Source organism: Heloderma suspectum, chromosome 2 (assembly GCF_057233095.1).
Source record: "Heloderma suspectum isolate Gila_16-S chromosome 2, 16-S_ref, whole genome shotgun sequence".
NCBI lineage: Eukaryota > Metazoa > Chordata > Lepidosauria > Squamata > Helodermatidae > Heloderma > Heloderma suspectum.
In genome coordinates, this window is record NC_139459.1 from 347,159,251 (window position 1) to 347,186,556 (window position 27,306).

At 46.0% G+C, this 27,306-nt stretch overlaps 1 protein-coding gene across 1 annotated transcript in view; it reads left to right on the forward strand.

The window, feature by feature from the left end:
* The first annotated feature begins 284 nt into the window (after positions 1-284).
* Positions 285-27,306, forward strand: part of LOC146355397 (zinc finger protein RFP-like) — a 30,438-nt gene continuing 3,416 nt past the window's right edge. The window contains exons 1-7 of the mRNA XM_084830571.1: positions 285-773; positions 5,653-5,748; positions 14,654-14,884; positions 17,953-17,975; positions 18,347-18,462; positions 19,223-19,249; positions 21,242-21,425. Of these exons, the coding sequence (XP_084686697.1) occupies positions 375-773; positions 5,653-5,748; positions 14,654-14,884; positions 17,953-17,975; positions 18,347-18,462; positions 19,223-19,249; positions 21,242-21,425 (1,076 nt within the window). The 5' untranslated portion in view covers positions 285-374. The remainder of the gene's footprint in view (positions 774-5,652; positions 5,749-14,653; positions 14,885-17,952; positions 17,976-18,346; positions 18,463-19,222; positions 19,250-21,241; positions 21,426-27,306) is intronic.

The following is a 27,306-nucleotide window of genomic DNA, read 5'->3' on the forward strand; positions in this document are numbered from 1 at the left end:
ACTTGGCAGCATCTGCAGAGTTGGGAGTAGCAACAGCAGGGGGAGCTTCTGCTAAGTTCTGCAAATCTGCCTGTGCTGAATTAAAGAACAGTTGTGTTTGAGGCCTGCTGAGTCTTGCAGGCATTCCTACTCCCTATACAACAATTATATACATTTTAAATGTTTCTGTTGTTTTTGTTGTTTGTAAACCAACCGGTGACTATTTGGTTTGAAAAGATGTTCTGAAGAGCAGTTGGAAATAAATCTGAAAACCAGCAAATAATTTTTGTTGTTGTTGATTTCAGCTGACTGAGGATCCTCCCCAAACTGACACAGTTCCACAAAGGAAATACACAGTCATTGTTTGAAATAGGAAAGGAAACTACAATCATATTATGCTTCTGGGAGAGGTGGCCATGGCGTCTGGGGCCCCCATCAAGGAGTTCTTTGATGAAATGACTTGTCCCATCTGCCTGGGCTGTTTCTGCCGAGCCTGTATCACGCAGTTCTGGGGGGAATCAGGCATAGGGGCTTCCTGCCCACAGTGTAGAGCAACTTTTCAGCAGAGGAACTTCAAGCCAAACAAGCAACTGGCAAATTTGGTAGATCTTGTCAAGAAACTCCCAGAAGGGAAAAAAGAAGAGGGGAAGAGCAGGCTGTGTGAAAAGCACCAGGAACCCCTCCGACTCTTCTGCAAGAACGATGAAGCCCCCATCTGTTTGGTATGTGACAAAGCAAAGGAGCACAAGGGTCATAATGTGGTTCCTATAGAGGAAGCTGCCCAGGAGTACAAGGTAGGAAATTAACATTGTTTTCCTTTTCTGGAAGTTTCAGTGTAGATGCTCTGCCATTAGAGTTTTTGCGATGTCTCTCAGAATGCAAGTACTTCTTTTCCCCAAATCTGTGCCCTGTCATTTTACACAACCAAGGCTTCAGTTGATTAAAAAAAATAAAATAAAGGAAAATAAGCCATAGCTGAGCAATCATATGAGTTCTAATCAACTCATCAGTCCTTTCCACTGGCATGCATATGCATATGAATAAAACCATAGCCCTAAAGAGAAAAGCATTCTTTACTTTTAGATGATGCATGTGTTGAAATAGCAATTGCAAGAGAAAAAGTTTCACAAATGGATTGATTTGTTCGTAGCGTTCTAACTCCACTGGATATATGCAGAGAACATTGTCTACCAGTGAGATGCAGCCAGAGAAGGTTTGCTTCTAAACCTGGCCTTCTTGATGTATATAAAAGTTCTGTTCTATTTAGCGTTTGTGTGCACCATTTGAAACCAAGTAAAGTTTGCTTTTGCCAAGCTTCACTTTGTGGACACAGTTTTTCAGTCACTCATGCTAACAGCATGCAAATGTTACATCAGGCAACTGTGTAGAAAGGAGCACCTCCTGTGTGACGGGGCCAGAGTGTAGAGTCAGACATGGGCACGCATCTAAGCCCTGCCTGCAAGTGTCCCCACACATCCTGCTTCGATGGAGACCTCAGTGGCTTAGGCATGAAGGTCTGAAAAGGTCCTTGTAAGTGCGTTCAGCTGAATGTGCTTTCAGAGTTCCTGTGACAGCAAACCCAGTCTTTTCAGAGTTTCTGATTGCAAAAACTGTGTAAGCATGTTCACACGTTAGCCCACACACGAGTAGGCAAATGGTGAGTGTCTTGCAGTTATATTCAAAATAATACATGATTAACAGAACAATCATACACATGACTATTTAGAAGTTAGTCCCTCTGAATTCTAAGGGACTTACTCCTAGTTAAATAAGTAAAGAGTTGTAGCCTAACAATCTTATGCCTCTTTAACTGGGGACACTCTTTTAATTGATCAAACAGATTTTGGTTGATTAAATATCATGGTTCTTCACAGAATTGTTCCATTCCCACTCATTTTTAAGCGTTTCTTAAGCAGTGCCCCCCCCACACACACACACATTGGGTGCATAATTTTCAGTATATTTTTAAAGGAGCAATGTCTAGGTATGGACAATTCTGTCAATTTCAGGTTCTCTCAGGTTCTCATTTTTCCAGTCTTAAATTTGGTTCATCTTAAACTTTAAGAATTTCTCTAGGCTTAAGTTCGATTCATCCCAGCCTTTGGGATTTTTTTTTAAGTTTACACTTCTTTTTTTAAAAAAAGTATTTTTGTTTTTCCATTAATAGCAGTAATGGGGCCCCTTGATTTTCATCAGGACCAAGGTGTGCAGGGCAGGGAATTGATCCTTTCCTCCCCCTGCTGCAGTCATAGAATCATAGAATCATAGAATAGTAGGGTTGGAAGGGGCCTACAAGGCCATCGAGTCCAACCCCCTGCTCAATGCAGGAATCCAAGTCAGAGCATCCCTGACAAATGGCTGTCCAGCCTCGTCTTGAAGGCCTCCAGTGTGGGAGAGCCCACCACCTCCCCAGGTAATTGGTTCCATTGCCGTATTGCTCTGACACTCAGGAAGTTTTTCCTGATGTTCAGTCGGAATCTGGCTTCCTGTAACTTGAGCCCATTATTCCGTGTCCTGCACTCTGGGATGATCAAGAAGAGATCCTGGCCTTCTTCTCTGTGACAACCTTTCAAGTACTTGAAGAGTGCTATCATATCTCCCCTCAGTCTTCTCTTCTCAAGGCTAAACATGCCCAGTTCTTTCAGTCTCTCTTCATAGGGCTTTGTTTCCAGTCCCCTGATCATCTTTGTTGCCCTCCTTTGAACCCTCTCCAGCTTGTCTGCATCCTTCTTAAAGTGTGGTGCCCAGAACTGGACACAGTACTCCAGATGAGGCCTAACCAGTGCTGAGTAGAGGGGAACTAGTACTTCCCGGGATTTGGAAGCGATGCTTCTATGAATGCAGCCCAAAATAGCATTTGCCTTTTTTGCAGCCACATCACATTGTTGGCTCATATTCAGCTTGTGATCGACGACAATTCCAAGATCCTTCTCGCTCGTAGTGTGGTTGAGCCACGTATCCCCCATCTTGTAACTGTGCATTTGGTTTCTTTTTCCTAGGTGCAGAACTTGGCATTTGTCCCTATTAAATGCCATTCTGTTGTTTTCTGCCCAGCACTCCAGTCTATCCAGATCACTTTGAATTCTGTTTCTGTCTTCCAAAGTATTAGCTATCCCTCCCAATTTTGTGTCATCTGCAAATTTGATCAGCATTCCCTGCACCTCCTCCTCCAAGTCATTAATAAAAATGTTGAAGAGCACTGGGCCCAGGACTGAGCCCTGCGGTACCCCACTCGTTACCTCTCCCCAGCTTGAGAAGGTCCCATTGATAAGCACTCTTTGAGTCCGATTCTGTAGCCAACTGTGGATCCACCGGATCGTTGTTTCATCTAGCCCACTTCGAGCTAGTTTGCTCATCAGGATATCATGGGGCACTTTGTCGAAAGCTTTGCTGAAGTCGAGGTATATGATGTCTACAGCATTCCCACGGTCTACAAGGGAGGTGACTTGATCAAAAAATGAGATCAGATTTGTCTGGCAGGACTTGTTTTTGACAAATCCATGTTGGCTTCGAGTAATCACGGCATTGTTGTCAAGGTGCTTCCAGATGGATTGCTTTATGATCTGCTCCAGAATTTTCCCAGGGATTGATGTCAGACTGACTGGTCTGTAGTTCCCAGGTTCCTCCTTTTTACCCTTTTTGAAGATAGGGACAACGTTAGCCCTCCTCCAGTCATCTGGCACTTCCCCGGTCCTCCATGATTTCTCAAAGAGAATAGACAGCGGTTCTGAGAGTTCTTCTGCCAGTTCCTTTATGACTCTAGGATGCAGTTCATCTGGCCCTGGAGATTTGAACTCATTCAAAGTAATGAGGTGTTCCTTGACCATATGCCTGTCGATCTCAAGCTGCAATCCTGCCCCTTCAGCCTGTACTTCGCCTTTGCCAGTGGGGTCATAGACCCTCTTTTGGGAGAAGACTGAGCCAAAGTAGGAATTGAGCACCTCTGCCTTTTCTTTGTCCTCTGTTATCATTTTGCCATCCTTATTTAATAGCTGAACAACCATTTCTTTCCTCTGCCTTTTACTATGCACGTAGCTGAAGAAAGCCTTTTTGTTGTTTTTAGCATCCCTCGCTAACCTCACCTCGTTCTCCGCTTTAGCCTTCCTGACGCCATCCCTGCAATTCTGTGCTACCTGCCTGTACTCTTCCTTTGTTACTTGGCCTTCTTTCCACTTCCTATATGTGTCCTTTTTTGTTTTCAGGTCATCCCTAAGCTTTTTGTGAAGCCACATTGGCTTCTTCTGTTGTCTTCCACCTTTTCTTCTTGTTGGAATTGTTTGTGATTGTGCATTGAGAATTTCCTTTTTTAAAAGTTCCCACCCATCTTGGACTCCTTTTCTCGCTAGCATTGCTTGCCATGGGACCTTACTGATCATTGTTCTGAGTTTATTAAAATCAGCTTTCCTAAAATCCAGGGTACGCGTTTGAGTACACTCGGCTTTTGCTTCCCTTAGAACCAAGAACTCAAGTACAACATGGTCGCTTTCCCCCAGAGTTCCTGTAACTGCTACTTTATCCACTAAGTCATCTCTGTTGGTTAGGATCAAGTCAAGGATAGCCGATCCTCTAGTTCCTTCCTCTACTTTCTGTAGGAGGAAGTTATCCGCCACACAAGTCAGGAATTTCCTGGAGGGGCCATGTTTTGCAGAATTTGTCTCCCAACAAATATCGGGGAAATTGAAGTCCCCCATTACTACTACATCATGCTTCCTTAAAACATTGGCTATTTGCTTTTCAAAAGTTTCATCCTTGTCTTCTCCTTGATTGGGTGGCCGGTAGTAGACTCCGACCACCAGGTTCCTTTTATTCTTTGCTCCATTTATTTCAACCCAGATGCTCTCGATGGGGCTACCAAGCTCCTCCTCCTGTATTTCTGTGCAGAGATATGTATTTTTCACATACAGTGCAACCCCGCCTCCCTTTCTGTTCCTCCTGTTCTTTTTGAACAAGTTATATCCTTCAACTGCTGTATTCCAGTCATGAGAGTCATCCCACCAAGTCTCAGTTATACCTATCAAGTCATAATTTCCCTCCTGTATTAAGAGTTCAAGTTCGTTCTGTTTGTTTCCCATACTCTGGGCATTAGGATATAGACATCGAAGACCATGTGCTTCATAGTCTGGCTTTCTTCCTACCTGTGTCTGAAGACAATTGACAATTTCTGTCAATTGGTACAGAAATTATAACAGGATTGGGGAGTGGGATTTTCCTTGGGATGGTTGTAGATTAAAATGATCTTTGGAGGCCTTGTTACATGTCCTACCACTAAAATGGGTTTGGTCTGTGGGAATATGAGACAGGGCCTTTTCTGTGGCAGCCCCTCTGTGAAGGAATTCCCTCGTACAAGTGGTGAGACTAGCCCTGTTCCTGATGGCATTTAGGCAGGCAGTGAAAATGCTCTTATTCCCCATGGATTTTAGAATGTTTCATTTTAAGTCTTTAGCTTTTATTTTTGTTTCATGATGATGTTTTGTTATTGTATATGAACTGTATTGGGGCCCTTGTTGGCTCTAAAAATGGTATAAAAATGCTTTTATAAATAAATGAATAAACTAACAAATACAGAAATACAGAAATAATTTAAATGAAGTCCATGGTTTTCCAAGAAAATCACTGATAGATGTCACATGGGCTAACCTCTTACAACAGTAAGTGCATTTTCCATTCATGCAGGAAACAGTTAAGGCTCTGCTGAAGCCTTTGGAGACATGGAGAAATACATTTTTGTGTCAGAAAATAGCTGAAAGGGAAAGAAGCCAGGAGAGTCTGGTAAGTGTTTAAAAAAAGGTGGGCTTGCAAAATCACAGAGGGATGCATGTGTGAATGAGCGAGTACAGATTATCATCCCTAGCACATGTGAAACACCATAGATAGAACATTCATATCACCTCGGGCCAGGGGGGAGATGTTTTAAATATCTGAGCCTCCATTTGAGGTGGGGGGAGTTTCATGAAGAGTTTTGTCAGAACTGAATGGGAGCTCCCATTTCAGTGTTTGTTCACAGATTGTTTCAAAAGGGGCTGAGAGAAGGGTTCACTGAATGGTAGGATCGTCTATCCATCCAGTCCCAGGAAAACTGTCATCATTCTATGGGCATTTTGCCTTTAGTGACATCAGCATATAGATAAGCTATTAGGCTATGTAGGTTTGTGAAATCATTATAGGGATGTCAGAGAATTCCGCCACGGATCTCGGTGAGGCCAAATGCCAGGGCATTCAGCCCCCCAAAATCCATGGCAGAACGAAGCCCCCCGCCCCCCCCACCCCACGAAAGGCACGTGAAACGGAGCAATTGCCTGTTGCCGTTCGCGCTGCTTTGCAAATGGCGGCCGCGTCTGCGGCTGCCATTTGCTTCTTCATGATAGCCATGGTGGGCTACGTAAATAATTACATAGCCCATCACAGCTAACGCAGGGACGCCATTTGCGTCCCTGTGGAGGCCATGATAGGCTACGTAAGTATTTACGTAGCCTATCACAGCAAAAAAAAAGAGAAAAAAACAGCGGACGCAAATGGTGGCGGCTATGGCGGCTGCCATTTGTGTTCCCTTTTTTTGCCATAATAACCTACGTAAATATTTATGTAGGCTAAAACGGCAAAAAATAGGGAACGCAAATGGCGGCAGCCGTAGCCGCCGCCATTTGCATCCGCTGTTTTTTCCTTTTTTTTCCGTGATAGGCTATGTAAATATTTAATATATTAAATATTTACATAGCCTATGGTGGCAAAATACAGGGACGCAAATGGCGGTGGCTATGGCCGCCGCCATTTGTGTCCCTGCAGGCTGCCCAGTGGCCGGATGTCTGGCTGCAGGCGGCCCCGGCCAGTGGCTCCATGGAATCTCCGTGGAGCGGAGCCGTCCGGAGATAATTTTGGGGGGAGGGACAGAGCGCCTCCCCCCCACCGTGAATGTCACCCTTCGAGAAGGTAAGTGACTTTCGTACATCCCTACATCATTATTCTAGCCTGGTTGGTTGGTATTGAATTTCTGAAATCACTGTGGTCTGGGCCTAATGTTCTCCAGTTATGACTTTCCCCTCAAAAGTAGTGTGTAATCTATTTTAGTGGCGGAAGAGTGGGGAGGGGAGAGGCAAACCCTAACTCCACAAAAGCCCTCAATCCTAAGCTTTATAGCAGCTGTCTGCAATTGTCCACTTTCCCTACTTTTTCCCCACGAAAAGAGTCAAGATATGGAGTCTCAAAATAACAAAAACAAAAGACTATGTTACCAAATGTGCTCCACAGAGAGATATACTAACCTGTGTACCTTCTCAAGACACACATTCATTAAGGGCCCTTTTATTCCTGGCAATGGTGCATCTTGGCAGGAGGCCCAATGACACACACTTCTTCAAATAGCGAGAATGTATTAAACACACTGAAGCAAGATCAAAAGAATACTGACATTTACCACACCAGTGCAGTGTCAGGTTCAGATGCTTGTTGTTGTTCAGTCGTTCAGTCGTGTCCGACTCTTCGTGACCCCATGGACCACAGCATGCCAGGCCTTCCTGTCCTGCGCTCTCTCCCGGAGCGTGCTCAAGTCCATATTCATTGCATCGGTGATGCTATCTAGCCATCTCATCCTCTGCTGTCCCCTTCTCCTTTTGCCTTCAATCTTTCCCAGCATCAGGGTCTTTTCCAGAGTTTTCTCTTCGCATTAGGTGGCCAAAATATTTGAGCTTCAGCTTCAGTATCTGTCCTTCCAATGAGCACTCAGGGCTGATTTCCTTTAGGATGGACTGATTTGACCTCCTTGCAGTCCAGGGGACTCGTAAGAGTCTTCTCCAGCACCACAGTTCGAAAGCATCAATTCTTCGGTGCTCAGCCTTCCTTATAGTCCAGCTCTCACAGCCATATGTTACTACTGGGAAAACCATAGCTTTGATTATACGAACCTTTGTCGGCAAGGTGATGTCTCTGCTTCTTACTATGCTGTCTAGGTTTGCCATAGCTTTCCTCCCAAGGAGCAAGTGTCTTTTAATTTCATGGCTACAGTCACCGTCTGTGGTGATCTTGGAGCCCAAGACAATAAAATCTGTCACTGCTTCCATTTCCTCCACCACCACCACCACTTGAAGAGGAGGCAAGCATCCACCCCTTCCACTATGCACCTCAAGTAACATATGATTTCCCTCCCCTCCTTTTTTGAGGGGGAAGAGATGTACAAATTAAGCCATCAACAGTGAGAGCGAGTGTGGTATGGTGGTTTGAGTGTTGGACTGGGACTGGGGAGATCTGGGTTCTAGCCCCCACACTTTCATGGAGCTCATTGGGTGAATTTGGGCCAGTCACTGGCTCACAGCCTAACCTACCTAACAGGGTCATTGAGAGGATTAAATGGAGAGGAGGAGGACTATGTAAGCCACATTGGATTCCTTGGAGGACAGAAGGCCGACCCCTTCCCTTCCTGGCTAATAAAAGCTAGCCAAGGGGGTATGACTGGGTGGGTCCAGGGAGTAAATGCTAAGTGCTAAGTAAGTGGTAAGTGCTTCCCTGTGGGAAGGCGTGGTCCCTGTTATCCTTAAGGAGGCAGTAGTGCGGCCACTCCTGAAGACTACCACTCTGGCCCCAATTATACTAGATAACTACCACCTAGTTGCAAATACCCCTTTCTTAGGGAAAATACTGGAGAGGGTCATGGTGGAACAACTGCAGGGACTCTTGGAGGATACTGATTATCTAGACCCATTCCAGTCTGGGCTTTGATCTGGTTATAGGACTGAGCCTTGGTCACCCTGATGGATGACCTTTATCAAGAGAGGGGCAGGGGGAGTGCAACCCTGTGAATTCTACTTGACCACTCATCAACTTTTGATACCATTGACCATGATATCCTCCTGGATCGACTCCGTGAGATGGGTGTTGGAGGCACTGTGCTACAATGGTGCCAGTCCGACCTACAAGGCCGATTTCAGACAGCAACATTGGGTGACCATCCTTGGCCTCTTGGCAATTGAGCAGAGTTTTGCAGGGTGCCATCTTGTCCCCGATGTTGTTTAACATGTATATGAAGCCACTGGGAGTGGTCATTAGGGGATTTGGAACCAAGTGATATCAGTACGCTGATGACACACAGCTCTATCTCCCTATAACATCTGAATCAGGAGAGGCTGTGCAAGTCTTGGATCAGCGCCTAGACTCAGTAATGGGCTGGATGAGGGCCAGTAATCTGAAACTGAATCCAGCCAGGATGGAAGCCCTTTAGGTGAGCAATTCCCAAGTCCAGGAGATAGGCTCATTGCTTGTTCTATATGGGGTTGCGCTCCCTCTGAAAGATCAGGTTCATCGTTTCGCTATACTCCTAGATCCATCGTTGTCACTGGAGTCCCAAGTGGCCATGGCGGCTCAGAGCAAAGATGTGTGAGCACACCCTAGCTCAGGTTCCCTGGATGCCCGCTGAAGCACCACCCCTGCTTATGCTCCCCCTTCACCCGCGCTTGCACCCGCTCATGCCCTCCCGGGCTCACTGTGATCCTGTCTGGTGAGCACCCGCCATTTTGCCACCTTTTTTTCTGTGCGAATAGGGGAGTTTTGAAAATGCTCATATTTAAATATGTGCAGTTTGGGGGCCGGGAAAGCTTAATAGGCACAATATTAGAGGCATAATGCGGGGGCGAGCGGAGGCAAGCAAGGACAGTGGCTCGGCGGGCGCAGTCTGGGGGTTGCAGGCAGGGGGCCCTGATGGATTCCCTGTCCCAGTCAGGTAGGGATGTCAGAGAATTTCTCCACGAATCTCCGGGAGGCCGATTCGGGCCCCCGAAATTGGTGGAGAAATGGTCCGCCACCCCCCCGGGATGGGACTTACCTTTGGCGAATGTCCCTCCCGGCGGCGGCTCTCAGCAGCGGCCAATCTACCGACCGGCTGCTGCCACCGCCATTTCCAAGTAAACAACAACAACAGCAAACGTGATAGGCTACGCAAAGGTTTACGTAGCCTATCACGCCTAGATTTAAAAAAAACACCATGATAAGCTACGTAAATGTTTATGTAGCCTATCACGGCTGACTTTGGGAGAGAGAAAAAAAAAAGCGCGTACGCAAATGGCGGCGCCCATGGGCTTTTTTTTTTTTTTCCCAAAGTCAGCCGTGATAGGCTACATAAACATTTACGTAGCTTATCATGGTGTTTTTTTTAAATCTAGGCGTGATAGGCTACGTAAACATTTACGTAGCCTATCACGGCTGACTGCAGGCCAGGGACGCAAATGGAGGTGGCTACGGCCACTGCCATTTGCGTCCCGGCAGGAGCAGAACTTTTGCAGCCAGAGAGGCGGGGCGCTCCCCCCCGCCCAGAATTTCGGGGGGAGGGACGGAGCACCTCCCCCCCACTGCGAAGCAAGCTTCAGGATCAGGTAAGTGACTTTCGTCCATCCCTACCACCGCACCGCCCCCATCGCAGCAACGCGCCGCCGCCCTGCCGCCGCCCCCGCTGCCGTGCCACTGCCCCACCGCCGCTGCCACGCTACCGCCGCCACACCTGCCGCCCCCCGCCACTGCACCTGCCGCCCCCGCCACCACCGCCATGCCCCTTCCGCCGCCGCCCCGCCACCGCACCTTCTGCCACTGCACCACCCCTGCCGTCGCCGCCGCACCTTCCACCCCCGTTTTTTGTTTTTTTTTAGTAAGTGTAAAAGCCTTATGGGAAACAGCCAGCGTGTCCCTTGCCGCCACTGCTGTAGCAGGTGGGGGCGGAGGGAAGAAGAGGCGCCTATCCTCTTCTCCCCGCCCCCCGCTACAGTAGCAGAGAAGGACAGGATAGCTGTTTTACATAAGTCTCTTAAACTTACATAAAACGACCAGCCTGTCCCTCGCTGCCGCTGCTGCTGTAGCAGGGATGGGGGGAGAAGAAAGGAGCACCTATCCTCTCCCCGCCCATACAGTGGTCGTAGGGGCAGCGGAGACACCCCTGCAGCCGCCCACGCCTCCATGCAAGGCCCATCTGGCGCAAAAATGGCCGCCCACATCGAGGAGCTGCAGGAAGTTCCCAGACAGCTCACTGGGCCCTTGCGGTGGGCACAAGGGAGTTCTCACATCCTTAACACTGACTGGCAGCGGCTCTGCGGGGTTTCAGGCAGGATTCTTTCCTAGCTCTATCTGGAGATAGATGCCGGCATGTGCTCTATCACACTGAGCTATGGCCCTTTCCGTAAATAGCTGCCAGGGCACTGTTCTTTCACAGCACAAAATCAGCTGCCTAAGACAGCCGCTTGACTCTGCCTAACAGTAGGTTTGTGACCAGCTGCCCTTCTCATATTTGCGCTCCAATTTATGTTCACTGGATATTTTTGACCTTCTTTTTCCCAATGGCTTATAATTGTCTCCTTAGTTCATTATCATACACAGTCTTTTTTAAAACAAAAACAAACAAGTGAATTGAAATACATCCAGCATACACAGCCCTCTCAGAAAGGTTGTGGCTATTATTATTATCGTCATCATCACCACCACCACTACCACCCCCCCCCTTCTTCCAAAATAAAAATAAAATCTTAAAACACAAAGCCATTAATAGTACAATTTAAATATTAAAAAGCAACATACTACAAAACAATTTAAATAGCTAGGTTAAAGAAAACAGCTATGAATCCCACAGAAAATGCTCTCTTCTGTATGCAAAAGACATAAAAAAGTACGGATGTACGAAAATCACTTACCTTTCACGGATTATGTTTATGGTTGGGGGGGAGGCGTTCCGTCCCTCCCCCCGGAATCCTCGCCGGGGGGGGAGGCGCTCCATTCCTCCCCTCCCCCCCGGAATCCTGGCCGGCCGGCTCCACTCCGCAGGGATTCTGTGGAGCCGCCAGCCGGCTCTGCCAGCAGCCAGACATCCAGCCGCTGGCTAGCAGGGACGCAAATGGCGGCGGCCGTAGCCGCCACCGTTTGCGTCCCTGCAGTCAGCCATGATAGGCTACGTAAATGTTTACGTAGCCTATCACAGCTGACTTAAAAAAAACAACAATGCGCGTACGCGAATGGCAGCGGCCACGACCGCTGCCATTTGCGTTACTTATTTTGGCACGTCTTAGTCTACGTAAATGTTCACGTAGACTAAGACGTGCCAAAATAAGGAACGCAAATGGCGGCGGCCATGGCCGCCGCCATTTGCATACGCACGTTGTTGTTGTTGTTGTTGTTTTTAAGTCAGCCATGATAGGGTATGTAAACATTTACGTAGCCTATCACGTGTTTTTTTTTTAAACCTAGCCGTGATAGGCTCCGTAAATCTTTACGTAGCCTATCACATTTTTGTTTGTTTTTTTAAACTGGAAATGACAGCGGAGGCAGCCAGTCAGAAGACTGGCTGCCGAACCGTCGCCGAACCGCTGCTGAACCGCCACCGGAGCCACCGCTGCCAGGAAGATCCGCCCAAGGTAAGTCTCGTCCCGGGGGGGGCGGGGGGGTAGGCCGTTCCGCCACCGATTTCAGGGGGCCGAATGCGCTGGCATTCGGCCTCCCCGAGATCCGTGGCAGAATTTTCGTACATCCCTATAAAAAAGAATTCATTCAAATTTGCAGCCAAAGGATTCCATGTCATTCATCTTGGCTGATCTTCATGTTCCACAAAAAAAGGGGGTGGCGAAGAATAAGAAAAGGAAAGAAAACCACGGTGCAAGGAATCTTGTAGAACTGCAAAATTCCAATATATACTGTATAAAAAGGAGTAAGTTCATAATAAGTGAAGGATAGATGATAGATAGATAGATAGATAGATAGATAGATAGATAGATAGATAGATTACATACATACATACATACATAAAAGCAAAGAAGTCACAATCAATTGTATGCACCAGATTACAGAAGAAGTCAACAATACCAATGGACATATGTATATCATATAAATCATAACAGTCATACGTCATATCCATCATATATGTCAATGGAACCCTGGTGTATTGCTTTTTTGACTAAGGACAGTCTTCCTCAGGAACTATTAGGGATGTCAGAGAATTCTGCCACAGATCTCGGTGAGGATGAATGCCAGTGCATTCGGCCCCCCGAAATCTGTGGTGGAACGAAGCCCCCCCCCCCGGCAAAATGGGCCTGGAACAGAGCACCTACCTGCTGCCGTCTGCGCTGACTTGCAAATGGTGGCTGCGTCTGCGGCCGCCATTCGCTTCTTCCATATAGCCATGATAGGCTACGTAAATACTTATGTAGCCTATCACGGCTAACGCGGGGATGCCATTTGCATCCCTGCGGAAGCCGTGATAGGCTACGTAAGTATTTACGTAGCCTATCACGGTTTAATTAAGGAAATGCAAATGGCGGTGGCTACGGCGGCTGCCATTTGCGTTCCCTTTTTTTTGCCGTTTTAGCCTACGTAAATAAAGGGAACGCAAACGGTGGCTGCCGTAGCCGCCATTTGCGTCCACTGTTTGTTTGTTTTTTTGCCATGATAGGCTACATAAATATTTACGTAGCCTATCACGGCAAAATACATGGACGCAAATGGTGGTGGCTACAGCAGCCGCCACTTGCATCCCTGCAGGCTGTCCAGCGGCTGGATGTCCAGCTGCAGGTGGCCCCAGTCGGCAGCTGTGCGGAATCTCCGCAGAGTGGAGCCGGCCGGAGAGAATTTCGGGGGGAGGGACGGAGCGTCTCCCCCCCCCCCACGAATGTCACCCTTCAAAAAGGTAAGTGACTTTCGTACATCCGTAAAAGGAAGTGACTTTCATACGTAGGAACTATAAAGACCTCTCTGACTCTCTGTCTCTCTCTCTCTCTCTATATATATATATATGTAATATCACAAGAAAAAAAACCTTTCAATGGTGTACTGGTCAATTAAATCAGGCCAGTTAGCCAGGTATATCATAGATTGTTGGCTGATTAATTCATCTCGAGAAAAATTCAATATCGTATTAAATCTCAGAAATCTTAAAGAAAAACAGATATGGTCTCAGTATTACTTATTCCCCAAAACCTTTACTAGCATGAAATTGCCATGAGTTAAAAATCATATTCACCTGACTTTCTCCAACTCACTCTTTCCCTGGAAAGGCTTTGTACTCCAAAGGCCAGTTGCGAGCAAAAGAGATAATGCCCTGAAGCTGCCATAAATCAGGAAGTGGAATCAGTAGCATATATACACAAATGCAGTTCACAATTTAAAGGCACAATACGTATCGAACGAAGTGTTTCCAAATACACTGCCAAATCAGTCTTTTCATTCCAGCCTACAAGGGTCAAAGAATTAAGAGAATTAAATAAGAACGCTTCCCTCTGTAACAGAAGTCTATCCGTGTCAGCTCTAATATACAAGTGTGATCTCAAGTGCTCTATTACAAAGAAAGAGAAATCTTCCCATCTGTGAGATTTTTCAGTTGAATGAGATACCACAGAAGCATCTATAACCTTGTTGATTCTACTGTGGTATTCAAATATCCTAATTTTCAAAGACCTCACAGTTTTCCCTCATATATGTACTTAGAAGTATATATTACAACATAGATAACATGAGTGGAAAAACGAGTAGATATATGGCATGGTCTCAAATGCCTACCATCATTGGGATGTATACATTCCTGAATTTGAGGGGATTGGGGGCATTTAACACAATGTCCACATTCTTAGTGGCCTCTACTATCATCGTTATGAGGGGATCTTGTCTTTTTTGGTTTTTCGATCATCATGTTCCACCCCCACCAATATCTCTATTTCTTCCTCAGAGAGAATTAGAGGTGGAGAAGCAGAATACCAGGTCTGCCTTTGAGCAAATGCAGAAGTCACTGAAGGAAAAAGAGAGCTTTCAGATGGGCCAGCTTGACAGTCTAGAGAAAGAGATCAAGAAGAGGGAGGGAGAAAACATCACCAGACTCACTGAGGAGATTTCCCGACTCAGTCGCTTGATCACAGAAATGGAGCGGAAGTGTCTGCAGCCAGCAACTGAATTCCTGCAGGTGAGACTTAAGATGCCTTCCCTCCAGGACCCTGGGAATAATATTGGTAAGACCTTGGGAACCCCAGTTGGTATTCCCATGGGGAATACCACCTGAGGCAAATGATTATCCCCACAGCTGGAATAAAGAGGCAAGACATTTGACGTTAAGAATGAGAAGGCAAGACATAGAGAGTCAGTGTGATGTAGTGGTTAGAGTGTTGGACTGGGACTTGGGAGATCTGAGTTCTAGTCCCCCTTGGCCATGAAGCTTGCTGAGTGATTTTGGGCCAGTCACTCATGTAAGCCACCTTGGGTTATATGCAAGAGGAAAACAAGGTGGGATATAAATGTAATAATACAAAAAATGAGATTGGGTTAACTAGGGCTACAATTTAATTAATATTTAACCACAAAAGACAGTCTGCAATGGATCTAAATGTGTGGGCCATTTTCTAAGGCAGGTGGGCGAGCCTCACCCAAACACAAGTGCTTTTTCTGCCTCCCTCACATCTGGCCTCACCTCTTCAATGTCAAAGGAGATCTTTCTATGTCACATCCCCTGTCATAGACCAGGGATGCCTTATTTCATTTGTGGAATGGATCCCAGGCAAAATAGTGTGCCACCTTGTTTTCCTCCTCTTTTCCCTTCCCTTCCTGTGGCCTTTTTTGCTACCACCAGATGGAAATCTCTCCCCAGATCCCCACAGCGATCTCCATCAAACCAGCCTTAAAACTTTTTGGATCTCAAGTGTCCATCTCTAAGTAGTGTGGGCATTGGCTGTTAGACCTGAGGTAGATAACACAACAAGAAAAGATAGCAAGGTTTCAGACAACGACATCTAAACATTTACTGAAAAAATTGTTGATAGGGAAAAAAAATTGACATCTCAGTAGATGGATACATACAACTTTGGATCTCACATACACAAACCATATGAGCAATAGGGTAATAAAATAACCAGTGGTACACACACTCTGTTAACTTAATTAAGCTGTGGTCCTATTTCTCCAGGTCCTTTTCCAGTCTTACAGTGCCAGAATTCTCTTCCAGTTCTCCAGTTGCAGTAGCTCTCTTTCCTTCCTCTAGGGCTCTGAGCTTCTCTCTGTGTTTCTCTCTGTGATTTTCTCTGTTTCATTTTTTACCCCTCTGTCTGAATTTCTGCCCTTCGTCTCAGACTTTTATATCTCAAAAATAGCTTGTTTCCTCCCCTCTCCAATCAATCGAATAGTTTCTTGTTCATGTTTGCCCTCAGTTCCTATCCCCCGAGTCCTTGCTCTCACCTGCTGTTGAATTTTCTGCACACCTCATTAATTTTTTCCTCTGTGCAGGCCTCCTGACTCTTACATCTCCTTATCTCCTCTGACCTTTTGTTTAACCTCTTGTTATCCTCATTATTTTTCTTCTGGCAGGCATCCTGCCTCCTAAAATCTTTTGCAACCTGCATTACCTTGTCTGACCGTCTCTTGAACCTTCTGCCCAATTTGTTCTATCTCCTTACTCTGCAAACATACGGACTACTCCGCCATCTGCTTCCTGAGCCACCATCCTTATTCCAATAATCTCAAACTAAACCTTTGACCTTTTGGCTGAAACTGGTCAGCACACACCCGCACACACACACACATACACACACACACACAAGATTTAACCCCACAAGATCCAAAAAGCAAAGCATATACAAAAAGGAAAGACAGCTCTGTTCTTCACAACCCTGAAAGCCCCAAGACTCTGAGTATATGACTTAGGAAAGCCTCAAAGCGATTCCTCTCCCCTCATCCAAGGCCCGTAGCCCTGAACAACAAGTTTTTGTGGCTTTCACTGCCATGGTGCCTTGCTAATTGCTATGTCTTATTACTTCTAAATAAGTGAAAAAATAAAGAATACTTTTCTGTAAGGTCTCCTCTCAATGAGCCCTATTTCTTTCCTTGCTGCCTTGCCCTATAATAGTAAAAGCCCCACAGCCCGCCCTAGCTGTCAGTTGCCTAGAGGGTAGTAATACATAGTAGGTGGAGAAAAGGAAAACATCTCCACCAATTTGGGTAGTGGGGAAAAATTCCTGCTTGGCTCATTATGTGACCAGCTGTGCCTGTATTGCCAAGTCTGTACTGCTTAATTTGGGGGTGGTGAGGATTAAATAGTCTCACCTAAAGATCCGCCCTCACTCCAACTGCAGCATGCAGACAAATCCTCTCATCCCCCCACAATTGTACCTCCTACCAGTCTTGAAGGGGAAGGAGCAAGAATCCTCATGAGAACAAGAAGAAGCCCATTGTGTGTTTCATCTGTGTTGTTGAGACCCATAAGAACATATGAAGAGCCCAGCTAAATCAGACAAAATGTCTATCAAATCCAGCATCCTCTTTTCCAACAAGCACGACACAAGTGCAGTAACTCTTTCCTGCTATTGTTCCCCAGTAACTGGTGTACATGAGCATACTGCCACTACCACTGGAGGTAATATATAGCTATCCTGACAAGTAGACTTTGACAGTCATATCCACCATAAATTTTTATTATTATTATTATTATTATTATTGGTATTGTTGTTATTATTATTGCTATTATCATCATCATTATTAATTACATTTCTATACCACCCCATAGCCAAAGCTCTTTGGGCAGTTTACATTAAAATACAATATAAAAAGTTTTAAAGCCATTTACATGAAAGCACACAGACAATATACACAAGCAACATATAACTCAAAACAACTTTGAACAGTCAGTCATAACTAAAGACACATCCAGGACTGATTAAAACTCATCATGTGCTGCCAAACGCCTGGGAAAAGAGGTAGGGCTTAACCTGGCACCGAAAAGATAACAGTGTTGGCGCCAGGCAGACCTCATCAGGGAGCTCGTTCCACAGATGGGGGAGCCACCACTGAGAAGGCCGTCTCCCTCGTTGCCACCTTCTGAGCTTCTCTTGGAGGAGGCACTTGGAGGAGGACCTTAGATGTTGAGCGTAGAGTGTCCCTTTTAAAGCTGTTTAAGTTGGCAGCCATCACTACATCTTGTGGTAGCAAATTCCATAGTTTACTATGAGCTACGTGAGAAGGACCCATTTCTCTCTTCCTCTCTTTCAGGATATCAAAGGGGCCATGAGCAGGTATGTGACTATTTCCAACTTGCTTTATAGCAAACTAAGAGATCTTACTATACGTCAGTAGAAGCATATACTATTGCAGAGACTGTATAGATTTTTAAAAGAGCAATACAAAAAAGGAGGAAAGAGGAAACAAAAAAGAAAATATTCCCAAAATGCCAACTGATGAGATGGAAGTAACCTGAGCATGAAAGCGGACGTTTCCAAGTTATCCATTATTAAGTTATTTTAAAAATTACATGTAGCATTGGCTGTATTGCATTTAGATGTCTTTGTCTTGGGAAAGCACGCAGTCTAGTGTTTCATTCATCGTAGAAGCCATCAGAGAGCAATGTTGGTTAGCTGTTCCTGAACCTTAACCATCTTCCTTCTAGGTATAAGAATGGGCAAGTGAAGCAGGAAATGAATCTTTCTCCTGGGCTGGAGGACACACTCAGAACTTACTCTCAGAAAATGTCTATTCTTAAGAACACCTTGGAAAAATGTAAAGGTACTGAGGGACAGATCAGGGGGGGGTATGGAATGGATGCAGATCCCTGTGAGTGATCCACTCATGAGCTGGTTGCAAGGCAAATAAGTTGCTTGTTTAAGGACTGACTTTTCCCCACAATCTTGATGTTTGAACAAATACTTCAAGAAACATTGTCCCTTCCAGTCCCTTAATCATCGTAATTTTGCAATGAAGGTTTTCACAACATCTGCCCTGGAGACCGACATCTCTAAAACACATCATGTACACCAAGATAAATACAGCTAACAAAGCAATCCAATGGAAAAGGAGAAACGGCCACCTCCAATGCCTTTCTGGGCTCATGGCAGCAGGGTAGAAGAAGATGGGAACTATGTTTGTCCTTTCTTCCTCAGGCCTTTTTCAGCCATTAAAAAAACACACACATTTACATCTTGTTGCTCCCAAACGGAAGGAAATATGCCAGCTCTGGGGCTGGTCATGTCCCCCCTTCATGCCCCCCATTCTTGGGGCACGTCAGAGGAACAGAAGGGTTTTCAACCATGTGCATCTACAGCATCTCCCAGCACGTTCCAGGAACACCCCCAAAACACCTGAGTTCAATGGGACTTATCCCCAAGTAAACATTCTTAAGAATCAGCAAAACGATCCCCATTTCATGAAAGCATTTCTCCTCAAATGACTAAGCCATTTTCATGAATTTTTGTTGAATCACTGCTTCTCCCAAGACCTAATATAAAGGTCTGATTTTACATTTGTGTCTTTCTTCTTCACTTAACAGAGTCCCTGGAACAAGCATTGTACAAAGGTAAGTATCTAGAAGGAACTGGAGGAGATGTGATATTTTTGATTCAGATGGAGTCTCATATAAGAGAGCTAAGTGATCATTTCTTGTATCTGCATTCAGTGTATACCTCAGTAGACCCATATTCCAAAAAAAAAGAGAGTTAATTTCTTTTCCCCACACTCATAATATTGGAGCAGTAACTGGACTAATTGGGTAGAGAATATGGTTAGGAGGATCCAGAAGAGAGAGGGTTGGGATTAAGGATGGGGGAGAAAGTCATTCAGTTCACAGATCCATTCCTCGCCCCCAGAATCCTCTGGAGCGGCTCTGCATTGGGAGGGTTTCACGGAGCCACACTCTGGCTCTGTACCACTGGCGATATGGTAATCGTGGCCACCATTACCGTATTGCGGGGAAAAACACAGACGCAAATGGAGTATTGGACGCCACTTGCAGCTGTAAAGCCCTGAGTTTAACCTAATTGAGAGCCAGTGTAGTGTAGTGGTGAGAGTGACGGACTGGGAGCCGGGAGATCCGGGTTCTAGTCCCCACTTGGCCATGGAAGCTCACTGGGTGACTTTGGGCCAGTCACAGACTCTCAGCCCAACCCACCTCACAGGGTTGTTGTTGTGAGGATACAACGGTGAGGAGGAGGATAATGTAAGCCGCCTTGAGTTCCTTGCGAGAGGGAGAAAGGCGGGGTATAAATGCGATAAATAAATAAATAAATTGCAGCCGTTTATGGCTCTATTTAGGTTAAACTCAGCACTTTATGGCTGCAAGTGGCGTCCACTATGCCATTTGCGGCTGCATTCCTCCCAGCAAAATGGTAATGGTAGCTGCCATTACAGTATTGCCAGTGCTCTGGAGCCGGTGTGCCGTTCCACGTGGAATCCTCCTGGAGCGGAGGTAAGTGATCCATTCCGCCGTGAATTCTGGAGGCCGAATTCCAAAGAATCCAGCCTCATTTGAGTCCATGGTGGATTTCTCTGTCATCCCTAGGCAGCGTGGTTCATCCCAATCTCTGTGCTCATAAGAGCAGTGTAGGGTGGGTGAAAAGGGGGTGTTACCAGGGGATGGGACCTCGGAAGCGTTTTTACGATGCTTCCTATGCGCTGTCCAGTCTCTCCTCCACACCCCTGCTCTGACACACCTCAGCTAGACAGCCAAAATCAGCCGTCTAGCCACAAATGCAGGGTGGCCGGAGCACAGAGGAGAGGACCCCTACCATGCTCCGCCCACCCTGCATTGGATAGGAGCCTCCAGGTTTGGAGGCAGCCAACTATTCCCATAGGACTGCACCCTCCATCATTCATAATTCACACTTCCCCAATGGAGTTGTCCAATCAAAAATTGCATATAAAAATGCACACATTGTCAGAAATTGCAGACAAAAATGCAAAATAATGTTAACAAATGAATTATATTAGGAGAATTGCTCTGCAAAAATGTATGCGTTAGGCAAAATTGCATACAAAAATACATGCATTAGTAGAAATGCACAAACAAAATGTATAGACATTTTCATATAAACGTGTGTTGTTTTTAATCTCAAGGTTTGGGATGAACCAAACTTAATCCCAGAAATTCAAAATTAGAGATTCATGCATCCCTAGCTGGGAGATGGATAATTTCTGATGAGCTGTATTGGCAAAAAATGTAAGCAATGAAGTCCGTACATCAAATCAAACTTCACTCACGAGCTCAGTGGATGGCCCTTGGTTAAGTCAGGCATCTCATTCACACATGCATGCATGCAACATAAGAATAGCATTGGTGGCCTGCTTGACAGGGTTTTCATAAAGGTTGTGTACGTGAAATGCCTTCTCTGTGTCCTTGACCTGCCTCTGCTTGAAGAACTGACTTTTTCTATTCCTTGCTGGGTGTCCTAACCTGTCTCAGGTGAAGCTTGGGGAAAGGAGGTTTTGTAGATCACTCTCCAGCAGCTGATAAGACTGTTGCTTTCCCTGATGCCATCCATCATCCGGTCTCTTTTTTCTGTCTGTCTTGCAGAGAATGTGACTCTGGATCCAAAAACGGCACATCCCAAACTCGTTCTCTCTGAGGATCTGAAGAACGTGAAATGTGAAAGCCGAGCTCAGGATGTGCCCGACGACCCAAACAGATTTGATATTATGACGTGTGTGCTGGGCAAGGAAGGCTTTTTGCGGGGAGAACATTTGATTGAGAAACATTGGTGGGTGCAACTTGTGTTCCAGGATCTTTTGCAGGGGGAATGGTGGAGAGAGAAACATCAGCAGGAGGAAGATTGGTGGGAGAAACGTTGGCAGGAGAAATGGTGCCAGGAGGGATTTTTCTTGGAGGGAAGTTTGTTGGAGAAAAGTTTGACTGAGGAACGTTGGTGGGAGGTGGTGGTGGAGGAGGAGGTGAAAGGGGCAATGTGGGCTGTGGGAGTAGCCGGAGAGTCCCTCACAGTGAAGGGAAAGATTAGCTTAAATCCTAATGAGAACATCTGGGCTATAGGGAAGAAAAAAATCAACCTGTTTTCCCCTTGTCAACTATGTGCTTTTACTTCCCCCGAGCCAACCCCTTTGATGCTAAACCGTGAGCCAAGGAAGATTCGAGTGTCCCTGAAGTTTGCCAAGGTGGAATTTCTTGATGCAGATACAAACAAGTTGATCTTCACTTTCCGCTCATTCAAATTCTCTTCTGGGAGGATCTTCCCATATTTTTGGGTAGAGCCGGGAGTCAGTCTGAATTGCTAAATGTCAGGGAGATTCCCCACCTCCAGCTCTATCACTTCCACTGCTCTAAAAGGAGCTGACGCCCCAGGAGAGCCTTCCCCATCCTGGTGCCTTCTAATTGTGTTGGACTAAAATGCCCTTGGCTGGGAACTCTGGGAGTTGTAGTCCAACAGATCTGGAGGGCACCAGGTTGGGGAAGGCAGCTCTAGCACTATCTCTATGGCTGCAGGAAAGCCTGGGCATGGTCTACAGTCTTAGAGCCAAACTACACATTATGCTCATTGTGTCACATCCAGCCATGGGTTAGCTTTTTCTTTCCTCTAGTGTAAGAGCGCAAGGCCCTGATTCAGACTGAAACCACTATGCATGGGGAGGGAAAGATTACCCCCCCACACACACACACACACACACATAGTTTGCTTCCTGAAATTCCCCCCAAGCCCTTGTGAGTGTTAACAAAAGAAAAAGGGCCTCCACTGGCATGAAGCTGCCTTTTCCCTACAAAAGGCAGAATATAAATGTGTGTGTGTGTGTGTGTATACATATATATATGAAAGAAAGGAAGACCAATAACTGAGTATTAAAACGTATATATTTTAAGCTAAACATTTGGCTTCCACCCTCAGAAGTGCCTGTATCTGAAGCTGAAATATTTAACATATATATATATATATATATATTCATACTCTGTTGTTATTCTGACTGCATCCACAGTGGATCCAGAGCCTCCATGTTGCTTTGCTGTTGTGCTGCTTTACACCACACACACACACACGGGCATCTCTACACCAGCCTAAAATCCTGCATTTAAAAAGGGGCTTTCTGCTCTTTTCGACTCCTTTTTTCACATGCTTCCTTTTCCTCCTCCCCTTTCCCCTCCTTCTCCCTGTATCTGAGTCTTCCATTATCTTTCATTGATCTTGCTCTTCTTTTTGCCACTTTTCCTCTTTTCATGGAGGGAACTCAAGCAGAACACAGTGGGGCAATTTGATAGCTCATTATCTGCGATCTATTTAAAAAACGGAACAAAGTGCAGGAGACGCCCTGGAGGTTTATGGCATCATCTAAAGAGCCCACAAACTTCCGCAAGAGAGAAATCGCAATCGCAGGATAAAAGCTCTATGTGAAGAAGCTCTCTCTCTCTCTCTCTCTCTGTCTGTCTCTCTCTCCCTCTCCCTCTCCTTCTCCCTCTGTGTGTGTGTATAAATATATACATACATATATCTTTATGAAACAGAAATGAATGAATGAATGAACGCTATTTGCGTTGCCCTTATTTTCGCCGTAGTCTACGTAAATCTTTACGTAGACTACAGCGACCAAATAAGGAACGCGAATGGCGGCTCCCTATGGGGGCCGCCATTTGCGTACGCGCTTTTTTTTTTTAAAGTCACCCGTGATAGGCTACGTGACGATTAACGTAGCCTATCATGGCTGACTTTGCAGATCTAGCCATGATAGGCTACGTTAATCGTCATGTAGCCTATCACGGGGGCGTGTGTGGTTTTTTTTAACTTTTTATTTCGCGGCCGGGCAAGGCGAGGCGCCTCCTCCCCGGCCTGAATTTCGGCCGGGCGAGGTGGGAAGCCTCCCCCCCAGCCTGAATTTCGGCCGGGCGAGGAGGGAAGCCTCCCCCCACGGCCTGAACTTCGGGGGGAGCAGCGAAGCGCCTCCCCCCCACCGCGAAGCAAGCTGCGAGACCAGGTAAGTGGCTTTCGTGCACCCCTACTTTGAAGTTGAAAGGAAACACCCAGATGGGAGCGAAGTCAGGACTTTCAGCTGTAATTCAAGGGGTTTGGCAAAAGTGGGGCGCTAACCACTCAGGCAGTACAGCCAGTGGCATACACACCCACCCATCATTGGTGGCTCAGAAGTAATGGAACAAACCAACATCATTTCAAACTTAAGGATCGCCTTTAAATCCTGGATGAAAATCTTTTGCACTCAATGATTGCCTGAAGTGAAGTGTGGAACCCGTGGACATGCCCAAATGCTGACTTTCCTCCCTCGAGATGCTTTGCCAGGCCTTTGCTGCAGCTGCCTTCAGCTGCTGCTTGTTTGTGGGTCTTTCTGCCTTCAGTCTTGTCTTCAGGAAGTGAAAAGCATGCTCTATTGGGTTGAGATCAGGTGACTGACTTGGCCATTGAAGAACATCCCACTTCTTTGCCTTCAGAAACTCTTGGGCAGCTTTTGCTGTATGTTTTGGGTCATTATCCATCTGCAATATGAAGCGGCGTCCTATCAGTTTGGCAGCATTCGGCTGAATCTGAGCAGAAGGTATAGCCCTGTAGCAGCCATATCGGGGTCAGACTAAGTAGCCTCATGCAGTCTCATGCTTCATGTTCTTGCTGAGCTCTTTCTCCCTTGAATATATTGTTGTAAGCTGACGAGACACAGGAATTCCTTATCTTGTCAAAGGTCATATAATTGTATATCTTGTTCTCTGCTGTTCTCTTCTGTTCTCTCCCTATCATGGCTACCCTATAACCCAGTTCTTGTATTATAAACAATAGTGCTAAGAGAAGAATGTTGAGGATTGCAACCCCATGCGGGAGGGGGAGGAGGAGCCGTTTCATATGTGTCACAATGTCTATAAAACCAATGTGCTAATGTAAATCGGGGCTTCTGGCTCTTTGGAAACGATTCCAGCCTTAAGCCCGCGCGTTAAATAAAGAATCTCTTTTTCCTTCACTCCGTGGTCTCTCTGACTCTGGGTTCTGCAACATAAATGGTGCCGTGACTCGGATGTGGCAGGCTCTGAGCCAGACAGGTGGCAGTTGCCTGCTCTTGATCGCCGCACCAGGAGGACGAGCTCGGCGCATGCCTCCCTTTCTTGGCGCCACCGACCTTTTTGTCGAGTGAATGGGAGAAAGCCTGCACCGGGATCGCCCAAACGGCAGCGAGCAGCAAGAGAACCTTGGGAAGCGGAGGAAGGAACTTGAGCCCTGCCTGTATCGCAGCTGCAATTGAGTTGAAACCCACATTGGAAGCCTTCAGGAGAAAGGCAAGTATATGGGAAAAAGAGGGCCCCGCCTTTAGGGAGAAAGGCCACTGGGCAGAAAAAAAGAGGGCCCCGCCTTATGAAGAAGGTCAGTGTTGGTGGTATACGTATACAAAAGAACCTACTCCTTGCGGGTAGAAGGGGGGCCTGATCACACCCCCGAGTGGGCGCCAGTACCTAGCACGCCAGTACTCAGTAGGAAGCTGAGGAAGCTGGGGAAGCCGTTTTCCGCTCTGGTAAAAAGTGGGAAAAGTGGGTGGCAGGGACATATGGATGTAGTGGAGAGATTGATGATTGTGTGAGTGGCTACTGCGGTTTCTGAAGCATACCGTTGACCGTCCGGGTGCCCAGGCCAGTAGCAAAGTGCGTGGTGTGAAAAATCCTCTTGTGTTGGCCAGTGAGACCCCTTACTCACTGACCAATTCCCATTCCCTAATTGTGTCTGTCTTCAATTTAGGAGGGAGGCTATGGGTGGTGGGGGAAGCAAACCTTGCACCCCCTTGAGATGTATGTCAAACAAAGAAGGAAAAAGGTTTTTTTAAAAAGATTCAGAATAAAGAGAGAAAACAGCAAAAAGCTCAAGGTCGAGCTGAGAAGAAAAAAAAAAAAGATCTGAGGCTGTTAATTAAAAAAAATGTTGCAGGACAGTCTGGCTTTTAACAAAGCGTAGGAGCGTGAGAGTGTAAGGCCAAAGAAGTAGCTGTTAGCCTAGCGCGCCGAGAGAGGGGGGGCAGGCAAATTGCCCACAACGTTCTGAGTTGTGCAACATCATCACCTCGCCTAATTGAGATGAAATCCCTAAGAAATGGAAACTGAAAATGAAGACCCAGAAAATGAAGGCAAAATAGAAAATAAAGGTGAAGAATCAGCCCCCAGAGCACAGGCTAGACCCCTCTTCGAGTGAAAAGTGTGCCATAAGACTGTCCCAAAGCAGAATGAAGCGGAAAGACCATGTTGAAGATCTCTGTCAAGGTAACCGTGTTTAGCTTTGAACTGTGTTAGAATTGCATAGAGCCTGTAGCTACTGACCATCGGCTATATGATTTCTGAAGAGCGTAACCATTAAGCTTTTGCCGTGGGATTCCCTGCAATGAAGAAATCTCACTGATTTGAGTATCCAGTGTTACACTGCCTAAGTGTGTGTGCTAAAGAGACCGAGAAACCAGACAGCATGTTCCTGGCCAAGCCAAAATCACGCTACTGCCATGCTCCTGAAAGCTGCAATAAACTGTGTAAGCTGAAAGACCCAACCTGATTGAGAAGAAAATATTGGAGCAACTGTCTTAAAAAACAATGAGATCTGTGTAGCTGGCTGGCTGACGCTGTCAGTGATGTTACAACTTTAAATTAAGACTGTTTTCCTGTTTGAGACCCCAGCGAAGAAAGCTAACCCGAGTTATTTGTTGCCCGTGCCAAAGCAAGAATTTGGTGGCCCTGTACCTCATCGTGTCCTGTTTTGAGCTTGGGATTTACAAATACAAACAAACTGAGAAGCTTGCCTTTGAAGTCCTGCAAATCACCCCACCGCCTCCCTGAAGATTAATGGCTGCCTGAAAAATGCAAGTATAAGGCGATGCCCATCACCCCCCAGCGTCCTGAGTTTCGGCACTCAGTGTTTCAGTGCTTTCGTGTACCAGGTTAAAAGAGAAAAAAAAAGAGTAAGTTTTTAAAATGTCTGTGAGAGAACCTGACAGAAGTAAAATAAAATTTACAGAGGAGTTGCCCAGGTTAAAGCGTCACGGCTAGAGAGCTGAGCTGTGCCGCTCTGTTTAGATAGAGGCCTTGCTAAAAAAGTTAAAGGCTCTTGTCTGTCAGAAGGGGTGTAGGGCCACACTTTCCCTTTTTAAACTGATGCAAAAGTAGAGAGCCTTTGCTGGAAACATCGCATCTTCATTGCCCAGAGCCGTCTCTGTTTGCTTCCATCAATGTCTGGGCTTTTTAGAGACACTCTGCACATGAACTAAAATTTTAAATTGTCAAAGACTTGCCATGGACAGTGCTATGAAGCTTTTGATAAACTTGAACTCTCATCGCTGTAGACCATGTGTCTGTGTTTGTAGTCAGCTCAGTGTACAGCAGGCTGAGTTTGATCTGTGACTTTTAGATTTCCTTCTGCCAGAACTCATGCAGCATAGAGTTGCCGATGCAAAAATGGTGACCTAGAACTCTGCGTGTGTGGGTATGCCCGTCCCTTGATTTTGATGAGCCCTGAGCTTTCAGCCAGAAGAGCAGTATAATTGCTGGATCTGCTCCATCATGCCTTACCATGCAAGAAGTGTTTTCCATTCATTGTGTTAAATTGCAGAAAAAGTTTGTTGTGTATATTTTATGATTTCTTAGATATCATAAAATATATGTGATATTTGCAGATT